The 12,468-nt window shown below is 46.3% G+C and overlaps 1 protein-coding gene and 2 long non-coding RNA genes across 4 annotated transcripts in view; 1 reads left to right on the top strand and 2 right to left on the bottom strand.

The window, feature by feature from the left end:
- Window positions 1-1,167: 1,167 nt before the first annotated feature.
- Window positions 1,168-7,232, bottom strand: LOC308460614. The gene is made up of 3 exons (XR_013978634.1): window positions 6,887-7,232; window positions 3,768-3,830; window positions 1,168-2,067 (listed from the first exon to the last, which is right to left on the bottom strand). It is a non-coding gene; the product is annotated as an uncharacterized lncRNA (long non-coding RNA).
- Window positions 5,817-11,469, top strand: LOC308460607. 2 transcript variants are annotated; one of them, XR_013978598.1, is made up of 4 exons: window positions 5,817-6,057; window positions 8,970-9,047; window positions 9,830-9,943; window positions 11,200-11,469. It is a non-coding gene; the product is annotated as an uncharacterized lncRNA (long non-coding RNA). The 2 variants fall into 2 exon arrangements; XR_013978599.1 differs by lacking the exon at window positions 5,817-6,057 and adding an exon at window positions 7,254-7,378.
- GRN (granulin precursor) overlaps window positions 9,044-12,468 on the bottom strand; it is a 29,517-nt gene continuing 26,092 nt past the window's right edge. Inside the window, 2 exon segments of the mRNA XM_080977188.1 lie at window positions 9,044-9,664; window positions 11,817-12,056. Of these exon segments, the coding sequence (XP_080833314.1) occupies window positions 9,518-9,664; window positions 11,817-12,056 (387 nt within the window). The 3' untranslated portion in view covers window positions 9,044-9,517.

The following is a 12,468-nucleotide window of genomic DNA, read 5'->3' as shown; positions in this document are numbered from 1 at the left end:
GAGAGGTAAGTTATTCGCCCCTATTTTGCAGATGGAAGGGGCAGAATGAAGCATGAGAGAAAGTAGCTTTGCCTAAGGCCACCCTAGTGAGTTCCTGGCAGAGGCAAAATTCGAACCCGGAACTCACTGATCTGCAACTTCCTCTTCCAGCCATTACACTACCCCAGCTCATTTTACTTTTACGTCATGTGATGCAAACTTGTACTCTTTATCCTGAGGCTTTCTGCATGTGCTCTAAAAACACTCATTTTATCAATCACTTTTGTTCCTTCCAGGGCTGAGTGGGCATTCTGCAAACCATGTTCCAAAGCTTAGGGAGCCCTGTGCTCACATTTAAACCCTGGAAATATACAGATGCATTGTGCTTTTATGACGGAAAAACGGAAGGTCAATGTGATGCTAACAGAAAGGCATTCGAGACGGAAGGGGGGAAATTTGCTGGTCGGAAGCCAAAACTTGCAGGCGTCGGGAGACGGTAAGTAATGCAAACCAGCATGGTGGGAGAGCAGTTTGTGGTACTCTTGGGTTTGCAACAGCTCCCAGCATCAGAAGCACATAGTAGTAAGGGACAAATGCAGAACAGAAAGGGATTTTGGTAGCTTGGCTTTTAAAAAAAACAAACCAATACCAAACTGCTCAGCATAACCAAAAGCCCCTTAAAAGGTTTTTCAGCAGCACAAGACTGGTACAGAAACCTCAGCACCGGGTTTTTATAATGAACAGGGCTAGGATTGCCCTCTGTATTAATTTCAAAGGCATTTTGCAAATTGCAGTGAAGGTATGGAAGATCGCATTGTCTTCCATTCAGACTCTTGAGACCAAAACCCTGGGTTTGTTCCCATCCCCTTCTCAATCTGTAAGCAGAAACCTTTTTGTTCCGTCAGCTGACTGGGAACACTCACTTTCTGAGGCTTAGGAAGTTAAATCCTGCATAAGGAACCTTTGCCACTTCCCGATCCCTTATCCTCGCTGCAGAAGACTTCCAACATTTTCTGCCATTTTAGGAGAATAACTTAGTGGTTCCTTACTGGTAATACTGGGAACGGGCAAGAGAAATTGGGAGAACCGCCATCCTTACAATGGTCCTTGCATCTAGCCAGCAAATATTTAAATTCCAGGAACATGACTCAACACCCAGAATTCCTTCAGGGAACTTGTAAACCTGAATATTCAAAGCTATTTATTTTCAATGTAAAACATATTCTGAAGGTGCCTTTGCCAGATCATGGGGGATATTGAGGCACCTTATCTCAGACTTAATGTCATCAGTTCCTAGATTTGCAATGTTTTCAAACTCTGCTAGTATCGTCTTCAACACAGGGTTGCTTCTGCCAGGTTGGAAAGAATCAGCAAGATGTCATCCACTAATAAATGTATTGTGTGTTTGTTAATGTGTCTAAAGTATACTGAAAATCAATGTACAGTGGTACCTCTGGTTACGTACTTAATTCGTTCCGGAGGTCCGTTCTTAACCTGAAACTGTTCTTAACCTGAAGCACCACTTTAGCTAATGGGGCCTCCCGGTGCTGCTGCGCGATTTCTGTTCTCATCCTGAAGCAAAGTTCTTAACCCGAGGTAGTGTTTCTGGGTTAGCGGAGTCTGTAACCTGAAGCATATGTAACCCAAGGTACCACTGTATTCTTGTGGCCATTCAGAAGGAATTAAAGTTTGTGTGAAGTAGGTCTGTTCCTGACAAAAGGATGGGACAAGGGAATTAGATTGGTTCACTGCTTTGTTACAGTTTTTGTGGTTTTAAAGGTGCATCGTTTTCAGCTGTTTCCAGGACACTTTTTCAAATAGCAAGGGGCAGATTCTGAAATTAAAACATAGCACGATAACAGGGTTGTACAGATCTCTGTAGCATGTAATCCAGATCTTTTCTGTGCCATCTTCAGTTGTCTGACTATCTGTGTCTCATCTTCTAAGCTGCAAGCATCGTATTGTATGTGGGAAATTTTCTTTCTCTTAACAGCAGCTTCGGAAAGGCCGGTCTCTGTGTCCCTCATCACCCCTTATCTTCAGAACCGTTTTGCAAAGCAGCTCAATCCTTAGGCCAAAGATGAAGGGCTGAAGGGGATAGAGAAAACAGTTGAAGATCATTGTGTTAATAAGGAAGAACGATGGACCCTTTGGAAGATCAGAAGGACACATTGACAGTGTGGGGAACTCCATTCAGGAGCAGGGCTTGTTTGCTCGGGGTAAAGATGGGATGAAACATTTTAATAATAATAATAAATAATAATAAATTTTTATACCCCACCCTTCCCGGTTCAAAAACCAGGCTCAGGGCGGCTAACAACAAATTTAAAACACTTTAAAACAATTATAAAAGCAGCATAAAATACAGTATAAAAACATGAATGACAATAAAAATAAAAAATCTATTAGATAATCCTCAGGGCTAGCTGGCTGAATTGGTCCTACTTGGGCCAGTGAGGAGCCAGGGGAGAATTAGCTGTGGGGTATCGGAGCGGGTGATCTTCATAAAAGGGGAGGGGGGAAGGAAGAGAAGGGAAATAAAAGATCAGGCTGAATTCAAATTAAAGGCCAGGCGGAATAGCTCTGTCTTACAGGCCCAATGGAAGGAGGTTAAATCCTGAAGGGTCCTAGTCTCATGGGACAGAGCATTCCACCAGGTCGGAGCCATCACTGAGAAGGCCCTTAAATGTAGCAGGAGAGATTCCAAAGGGTTCTTGCTGCCTTTAAGACATCTGTGCTTTCTTACGTTGGGGAGCAGAGCGGGGTGGCAGGAAGGGGTGGAATCCTGAAACTTTCCAGCACAGCAAGGACTAGCCAGGTGTGGTGGGGCACCTGTCATTCACCCAATGTACCGTATTTTTTGCTCTATAGGGCGCACTTTTCCCCCTCCAAAAATTAAGGGGAAATGTGTGTGCGTCCTATGGAGGGAATGCAGGCTCCTTGGCTTCAGCAATAGCAAGGCGAAGCCTCCAAAACGCAGTGGGAGCGCTCCCTCCGCGTTCCAGAGGCTACGCGTTGCTTTCGCTGAAGCCTGGAGAGCGAGAGGGGTCGACGCGCACTGACCCCTCTCGCTCTCCAGGCTTCAGGGATAGCCGCCTGAAGCCTTTGGAGCGCAGCGTGAGTTCCCGCTGCTCTCCGGAGGCTTCGGGTTCTTTTTGCTGAAGCTGGGAGAGCAAGACTCTCCCCGGCTTCAGCAGAGAGGGAGAGCTGCGCAGCGCCCCTTCAGCAAAGCGGGAGGAGAAATGGAAGGGGTTCCATTTCTCCTGCCGCTTCGCTGAAGGGGCGCTGAGCAGAGAGGGGGAGATTTTTTTTCTCTCTTCTCCCCCTCTAAAACAAGGTGCGTCCTATGGTCGGTTGCGTCCTGTAGAGCGAAAAATACGGTATTTCAAAACACTGCAGCTGGTCAGTTTTGCTGCTGTTTTTCCAGTGTTCAGATTCCTCTCCCACCCCCCTCAAAAGATAGTGATGGAGGAATGTAACGAAGTGACCTGCGCTTGCTTTTCAGGAGAGACAAAACGGGAAAGCCCAGGCTAAAAGCACACACAGATGGCCACGACCGAGAGGTAAGCTGGAAAACCTTGCATTTGAGGACTTGCCTGGGCCTCCTAGGCAACCAAGAATTCTGTGGCTGCCAGGGACCTGCTAGCCAACTGCATATCTAGAAAGATGTATGTGTGCACCCTGGCCTGCAGGGAATATAAGAATGTATATATTATATAGGTGGGGAGGGTTACCAGGAGGAGTGAAGAACCCTCTTCTAACCGCAGTGTGATTTTGTCTTCGGTTACCTTTTTTCTGATGGGCCACTGCTCAGGGTGGCTTCCTGTTTCTGGTCCTTAGTCTGAGATGCTCTATTGGGAAAAGGGACAACGCACACTATAATTTTTATTAGATTTGGGGGGCGCTGAACCAGTTTGGTTGTGTTTTGGTTGTTGGTAAAAAAACAAACAGTGAAAACCCCCAGGCGGCTGATACATTGGGTTTACATAATCAATAATAACATATTCAGAACAATCATATGTACAGTTCTATATACCTTAACACTTCTCCCTCCACAAGGTTTATTTAACTTTTAACATTTTAATTGCCCCAAATTGTTCAAACCTGCCCAAATAATTCAATTTATTCTCAAACCAAGCCTCCTCCTTCTCACTGACCTTAAACCCTTTCATGTTATGTATCTTCACAGTTAAGATATTCTAAGATTATAATATTTTTCAATTTTTCCTTCCATTGGTTCACCCCTAGCTCTTCTGCATTTTTCCAATTACTCGCTATAACCTGTCTGGCTGCAATTACCATCAGTTTTACCCATTTACATTCCTCTTTTGTTTCTAACTCTGTGTTACTCAGGCTAATAAGAACCATTAATTTAGATATTTCCACCTTCCTACCCACAATTCCTGACTGAACCAGTTTTAAGCAGGTTTCCTATTTGCATCCAGACGGCAACTCACTACAGCTTGAAATTAAAAATAAATAGTGTTGAACCTATCGGTGCACTAAGGCCACATAACAAATCAACTTGCTTTGGTACCAACCCATTGTTTTCTTTCTGTCATTCTATTTTAATTTACTGCTCTAAATCTCCAGGTAAGTTTACCTCACTCTTTTTTTAGAAAGGGTTTTAGAAAGGCCCTACGAAGAGGTGAGAAGTCCCGTCGGGGACACCTGATTACTGCCTCTTTAGATGCCTTATGATGGAATACAGACGTGACTACAGAATTTATTTTACTTGTCAGTTTTGTGTCTGATTTTTTCCCATGGTAGTACCTTTAGCTCACCACAGGAGGGCACACAAAAGCAAGCAGCTGCTGGAGAATTTGAGGATTTCTCCTTGCAGGCTGACGTTTTCTGCAGCAATAGGAGCAGAATAAAGGACCTTTAGTGAGAAGATAGGGGAGAAATGCACCCTATGGATCCTGCCAGTAATTGCCATATGGTCGCCATCTTCAAAAATATCGGGCTGTCCCGTGGAAGAGGGAACAAGCTTGTTTTGTCCAGCTCTGGAGGGGGAGGACTTGAACCAATGGCTTCACGTTACAGGAAAGGAGATTCTGACTAAACATCAGGGAAAACACTTTCTGTTCGAAAAAGGATCGGTCTCCCTCTAGAGGTTGTGGACTCTCCTTCCTTGGAGATTTTAAAGCAGAGGTTGGATGTCCATCTGTCATGGATGCTTTGGCTGAGATTCCTGCATTTCAGGGGACGCGGGTGGCGCTATGGGTTAAACCACAGAGCCTAGGGCTTGCCGATCAGAAGGTTGGCAGTTTGAATCCTCACGACGGTGAGCTCCCGTTGCTCGGTCCCTGCTCCTGCCAACCCAGCAGTTTGAAAGCATGAAGTGCAAGTAGATAAATAGGTACCACTCCAGCGGGAACGTAAACGGCGTTTCATTGCGCTGCTCTGGTTCACCAGAAGCGGCTTAGTCATGCTGGCCACATGACCCGGAAGCTGTACGCTGGCTCCCTCGGCCGATAAAGTGAGATGAGCGCTGCAACCCCAGAGTCGTCCGCGACTGGACCTAATGGTCAGGGGTCCCTTTATCCTTTACCTGCATTGCAGTGATTGGACTAGATAACCCTTGGGGTCCCTTCCAACTGTACAGTTCTAGGATGATTCACTTAAAAATGAGGTGTTTAGAATTCTGCTAGTGCACTGCTCCTGCCTAAGCTGGTGGAGAGAGGCAGTCAGTACTGGGTGTGATGCTAGTCTTGCAGGCTAATGCTTTTTGGGGTCTTTGCACCCATCCTCAAGAGGCCTAGGTCTGGCCTTCATGGCCATCTTCTACATCGCTACCTGGACCCCATCTCACCTAACAGGTCATAATGTCTGGGAGGCAAGCTGTGCACAGGGGTGGGAGAACTGTGCCCATTCAGATACCATTGTACTCCCAGTTCCCATTGGCTCCAGCCAACATAGCTGATGGGACAGGGATGATGGGCCAAGCTGATTAGCATCCTTCATCCTTTTTAACTTTTCCTTTCTCTTTTGTCTCGTGCTTCTTTCAGAATTAAAGGATCTGAAAACTGTAGAGGGCTTATCCTCAATGGGAGTAAATTACCTTGCAGAAGAATGGTAAGTTACACAATTTATAAAAAATTGAAACAAAAAACTTAGTGGTACTTCGAAGGGGTGTTTATTTTGTTAGTGGGCCTTTTTGGATTGGGTGGGTGTAGTGGAAAGAGTGCCTTAAAGACTAGCCAATTTAATTATGCCATCCATAAATTTACTTCTTCGGTTGCATGGAATGTTATCATAAGTTATAGATAGGTATATAGATAGGTAGGTAGGTAGGTATCTGTCTGTCTGTCTGTAGATATGGATGGGTGGATGGATACCTGGTTGGGCAGAATGGTGAAAGCAAGGTCAGAAAAGTACAGCATTGTGATTATCATGTCCAGTTTATAATGGCCAGTCGGAACAATCAGGAACTACTAACACAGACATCCTGGCGTCGTTAATCCAATTAACGGGGTACTTGTGGGATTATTGCACGCTTCCAGCCCATTTTTGCTTTGGGTGAAGAGTTGGGGCAGTGACTTGACCTGTGTAGTTCGGAGGGTGTGGTTCATCCCTCACTCCATGTGTCTTGTGTAGAGATACCAACATAAAGGCTATAGAGCAGGCATCCCCAAACTCAGCCCTCCAGCTGTTTTGGGACTACAACTCCCATCATCCCTAGCTAACAGGACCCAATGGTCAGGGATGGTGGGATTGTAGTCCCAAAACAGCTGGAGGGCCGAGTTTGGGGGCGCCTGCTATAGAGAGTGAGTCCTACAGGTCTCTTGGTCAGTAGGTACTGGACTCAGCAGAGCGACTGGCCTGGCAGCCGCCAAGGGCCAGGGGGTGAATCCTGGGCTCTTAACCCCAGGATACAAGTAGAAGCAGAAGAAATCCTCCTTACCTTTTTTAAGATTACGAAGCTTGTCTTCTCGCAAGAGCTGCTCTTAAAAAAAATACCTATATTTCACCTACCTAAATATCCGACTTAAGCTGCCTCAACTCTCAATCCTACCCCTAGCTATCTAATAAAACATGAAATACGAAGGTATAAAGCTACAAGATAAATATTAAATAGAAAAAAAATATAGGTAAAAAAAATATAAGTAACAGAGCAAACCAAAACACAAAACCTCCACTCCTGCATGTACAAACTCGTTCTCCCATAATCAGATTTACTCTCTCCTTGTTCCCACCCTGGACACCTCTGGTTGGTGACTTTTAAAGCAGCCGCAAAAGATGTCATAAAGGTGGGCAGGTCACTGTTACCTTGACAACCCACCTGCTTTGGCACTCTTCTTGAATTGTGCTTGCTGAAGCATCCCTCTTCACTTTCGTAGCTCTATTTTTCACGAATCAAGATTCCTTCAGCACCATTCCCAACCTCCTAAATACAGTAGGTAACTCGCACCTCATGGGTTTAGAGATGGCTAGAGCACAGGATTAAGACAGCCCACTTTGCAATATGGAAGGCTCCAGGTTCAATCCCTGGCGTCGTAGCTACGGAAACCTCCCCAACTTTAAAATTAATTGAATTTTAATATTAACGCACAGTAATAAAACGAGGACAAAATATGGATACAAAAGGATTAGGAAAACAGAAGGGAAAGTAGAGAAAATATATATTGTGAGGTGTCTGCTCTTTGTCATTCCAGAAATGTAGAACCATGGGCCATCCTTCGATAAATAGTGTTTTTCTGTTATACATTGTCTTTATTTGCAAGACCGTTTCCCAAGTTTTTCTTTGGTTGTTCTGCAAATGTTGGTGGATTTTTACATTTCCAAGATTGAACAATATCAAAGTTGGTCAGAGTTTCTGTCAGCTGAAAATCAACATTTGTAAGCTCAAACTGGAACATTGCAAGGATTGGTTTTTGGGTTTTTCAGTAATCACTGGAGAAAGGAGGTTTCTTATAGGCAGATGATGGGAAACAGGGTTGATGAACACACATCTTCCACAGAACTCTTCTTGCTCAGTGCGCTGACTTAAAATTAACAAATACTGGGGGTGGGAGAGCTGAAAATAATGCCAATATATGCAGCCAATGCGCCTCTTTGGTTTCAGATAGTCAGGGGTCCCTTTATCTTTACCTTTACCCATGTACTATTAGGTCCAGTCGTGGCCGACTCTGGGGTTGCGGCGCTCATCTCGCTTTATTGGCCGAGGGAGCCGGCATACAGCTCCCATGTGGCCAGCATGACTAAGCCGCTTCTGGCAAACCAGAGCAGCGCACGGAAACGCCGTTTACCTTCCCGCCGGACTTCCTGCTTGCACTTTGACGTGCTTTTGAACTGCTAGGTTGGCAGGAGCAGGGACCGAGCAACGGGAGCTCACCCCGTCGCGGGGATTCGAATCGCCGACCTTCTGATCGGCAAGCCCTAGGCTCTGTGGTTTAACCCACAGCGCCACCCACGTCCCTTCCAGTACATGGGTAAACAAATCTAAAAAGCCAGAGACAAAAAGTTATGGCCCTCTAGTGGCCACCGTGGCTCAACACCAGAAGTAATGTCTTTAGTGTTAACTCTGACAGGGTAGACTAGATTCTGACCAAACTAAGTCTCCTAGAGTAAAATATACAATCGCTGCAAAGAGGAAGGAATGCTTTTACAATCATAGAGTTAGAGGGGACCCTGAGAGTCTTCTAGTCCAGCCCCCTGCAGTGAAGGAATAATGTGTGGGATTTTGTGCATCACAAAACTCTTCCAACAGTCGGCCAGTAAAAGGCCACTCATCCCAGCTATACAGAACGCAGTGCAGTGGTTTTTAACCACTTTTGAGAACCTGGCCTAGCAACTAGTCCTAACTTGAATAGTCGCTGCCGTTATTTAGCAGAAGAGACATCCACTGGGGCCGATTCCCGGCTTTTAAAGCCATTGTTTCGGCAGACGACGCAGGCCTCCCGTTATCGACAGCACTTTGCACCAAAGCTAGATCTCAGGGTCAAATCCTGGCTGTGTTTATTATTATTTATTTCATTTCTATACAGGATACAGAAGGAGAGAAGGGGCAACACACAAAATGGCTGCAAAGAAACCCAAAATGAGACAGTAGACACCCATCGTTGGTAAGCATAGCAGCAAACAACTGCCAATCCAGTGTCAAGATTTATTCTTCTTTTTTTTAAAGAAACAGCACAAAAGTAATCAAAAACAATTTTGGTAAAGAGGACTGCAGGGACAAAGCAAGACCCCCAAGCTTGCATAAATCTTGGCCCAGGACAAGAAGCCAAAGATGGCAACCCTTCCAGGCTGCAGCTATGACTGGGGCATGACAGTGAAGCCAGGGGTCCCTGGTGGGCATTGGAGGATGGGAGAGAGAGGGGATTTACTCTCTCTGGCAATGCCTCTAAAGAAGAGAGTTTCACCCATGTAGGGGGCAGGCGTAAGGCAGCAGGAATCCCCTTCATGATCAGAACAGCAAACTGGCAGAAGTCGCCATCTCTCCTGCACACGCTTACAAATGTCCCTCCCTGAAAAAAAGCAGAGCTCGCTCCAGCGCCCAAGTATTGGGAGAGCCAAGACAGGAAAAGGCACTTCAGAGCAACGTATGTGCTTGGGTGGAGCGATGGGTGAAGGCACCCGTGTCCCAGCGGAGTGGCTTCTGTTTAATGCATTCAGTGCCCCTCCAGGAACAACGGAAGCCAGACGGACAGCAGTGGCGTTTGTCAGAGCAGCAGGAGCCCTGCAGGGGGAGACAAAGAGAGAGGCAAAAATGATGGGGTGATACTTCCTGTTGGAAAGGAGTACTCAAGACTTAGAAAAGCTAGACAACTTCCTGTTTAAAAGATTGCAAGACACTGAAAAGACGGTACTAGGATGTTTATTCATGTTTCTGCTCTGTCTCAAGAGGCCTTACTTGGACCCTCGAGGAGGCTGGTGAGTTTGAAAAACCCATCAAGATTGGTGGAAAGAGGAGCGACAACCCAGCACCAACAAGAGGAATAGTCCATGGAGGAAGCAGGTACAGAGCCACCCCTGGATTAGCTGCAAGTAAGAAAGGAGGAGGGATAAAGGACTCAAGACAGGGGTTGGTGGGGCAGTCCCATTTACCTTCATGGGCCAGCCTCCACTTGGACCCCCTGTGACAGGATAGCAGTAGAGACAAGTAATAACTCTTGCAGCCCATGTACAGATAGCCTCAGACAAAGATTACGCATTGAGAATTTAATGATATTTGGAATGTATGTGTCAAAACCATAGTAACACATGGATTAACATATACTTAAGACTACAAAAAACTATAGTATATATTTTATTGCTGTTTTGAACTACCGTATTTTTCGCTCCATAGGGCGCATCTAGTTTTCAGAGGGGGAAATCAAGGGGGAAAATATTATTCTCCCCTCCCCCCCAGCTCTGGGAGCAGCGGACAGGCTGCACACAGCCTGTGCGCTTCTCCCAGACCTTCTCCCTGCTTTTGCGGGAGGTGGGGGAATTCCCCCACCTCCCGCAAAAGCCCACAGGACCCACGCACGGCTCCTGCGGGCTTTTTGACTAGGAGGGAGAAGGGACTAACACGGCCAGTCAGTCCCTTCTCCCTTCTCGGGGAAAAGCCTCAAAGACCAGGTCAGGGAACAGTGCAAAGGTGGCGCGCCGCCTTCCCGCTGCCCCCCCCCCGAGCTTGTGGGGCTGGCAGTGGGGGGAAGCACTGCTTTCCCCCACCGCCAGCCTCAAAGACCAGACTCTCCTGGCTTCAGTGAAAGGAACCTGAAGCCTCCTGAACGCAGCGGGAATTCGTGCTGCGCTCCGAAGGCTTCAGACGGCTATCGCTGAAGCCAAGGAGCCTGCATTCGCCCCATAGGACGCACACATTTCCCCTTAATTTTTGGAGGGGAAAAAGTGCGCCCTATAGAGCAAAAAATACGGTACTTCTCTAAAGGGTTTTTTAATGTACAGTCGTACCTTGGTTTTCGAACAGCTTAATTCTCGTTTTGTCTCCTGAATGTTGCAAACCTGGAAGTGACTGTACTGGTTTGCAAACTATTTTTGGAAGCTTAACAACCAACGAGGCTTCCAATTGGCTGCAGGCGCTTCCAGCAGCCAATCAGAAGCTGTGCTTTGATTTCCTAACATTTTGGAAGTCGAATGGACTTCTGGAATTGATCCCCTTCGACTTCCAAGGTACGACCTATTCTCTTCCCTTTTTTAATTTATTTAATATTTATACTTTCGTTGAGATTATTATAGTTGACAAATACCCCCTTCCCCTCGGAACAGGAGGAGCTTCATGAGGATCGGAGGGAGAAATGCCACACAACAACAACAAGCAAGGCAAGACTCAAATCGCATCATCCATAAAAAAGCATGAACGTCATTACCAGTGCTGCAGAGTGGAAATTTTTCCAGTGATTTATCTAACTTCACTGGTAACAGTGATTGGATGCCAATTGGAAATGTGATATTGGCTGTTTCAAAGGTGGCCGGTTTGGGTTTTTTGTAGCTTTGTTTAGTAAACACAAGCAAAATAAAAATAAATTTGCACAGGAATTTTTCTTTTGTTCAGAATTTCCCAGAAAACTCACATGGCTGATGATGAGATACAAGAAATCCCAGGGATATATACACAAGGCATTCCCAACCTGGCTGGCCATCAGTCAAGGACACTTGAGAGTTGTAGTCCAGCAATGGCCACAATCCCCACCTGCTTTCTACCTCCGTGTTTCACTCCCTTTAAGCCATCGATCCTGCTTCTCAGGATCTTTCAAACTAAGATAGCCACCCTCCTATGACCTCTGCTCAAAATCTTATCCAGTTGGCACCCCGCCAAACACACAAGTCCTCCCCGCTAACCAGTTCGAACCTGCAACCAACCCCCCCCCAGCACAGCCACTGACCTTGTCGTAAGGGCAACAGGCCCATCCACCTGAGCTGGACTTGCAGCAGGTCTGGTGGTCGTGACAGTAGTGCTGATCACCGCACGACACATCCCGGCCGGACGTGGGGGCGCGCGAGGAACTCAGCAGACCGCCTGCAGGCAGGAGCCTGGGCCAGAACTGCTTCTCGCATGTCCGAGCTGCCACGTTGCAGGTGTAGCCCGAAGGGCAGCAGTGTTTGCGATCCTCGCAGCAAACAGCCTGCAGAAGCAGAGAGAGAAAAGCTTTGGTCCTCAGGGTCTGTCCTGATGCCGCAACACTCGATGACCTAGCCAAAGCGTTCCCCATACGTGAAAGGGGGTTTGCTTTCAGCTGCTAAAAAGGATACAAGTTTCTGTTATTAACCAACGTCTCCCCAGCGGAGAAGACATGGCCAAAGGCAGTGCAATGAACAAAAACAAGGGGGTGGAAAAAATGGAATGGCTGACAAGCTGAAATTTGCACCTCTTTTTAAGAATTACTTGCACCCTGAGAAATCTCCTCTTTCGTTTTACACGAACTCAAGTTTTTAGACCTTAAAGCTGTGAAGACAGTGTTGAAGAACAAGAAGAAGAAGAAGAGTTTGGATTTAATATTCCGCTTTATCACTACCCAAAGGAGTCTCAAAGCGGCT

Source organism: Podarcis pityusensis (genome assembly GCF_964106645.2).
Source record: "Podarcis pityusensis genome assembly, chromosome: 13".
Lineage (NCBI taxonomy): Eukaryota > Metazoa > Chordata > Lepidosauria > Squamata > Lacertidae > Podarcis > Podarcis pityusensis.
This window is presented reverse-complemented; position numbering and strand designations above follow the sequence as displayed.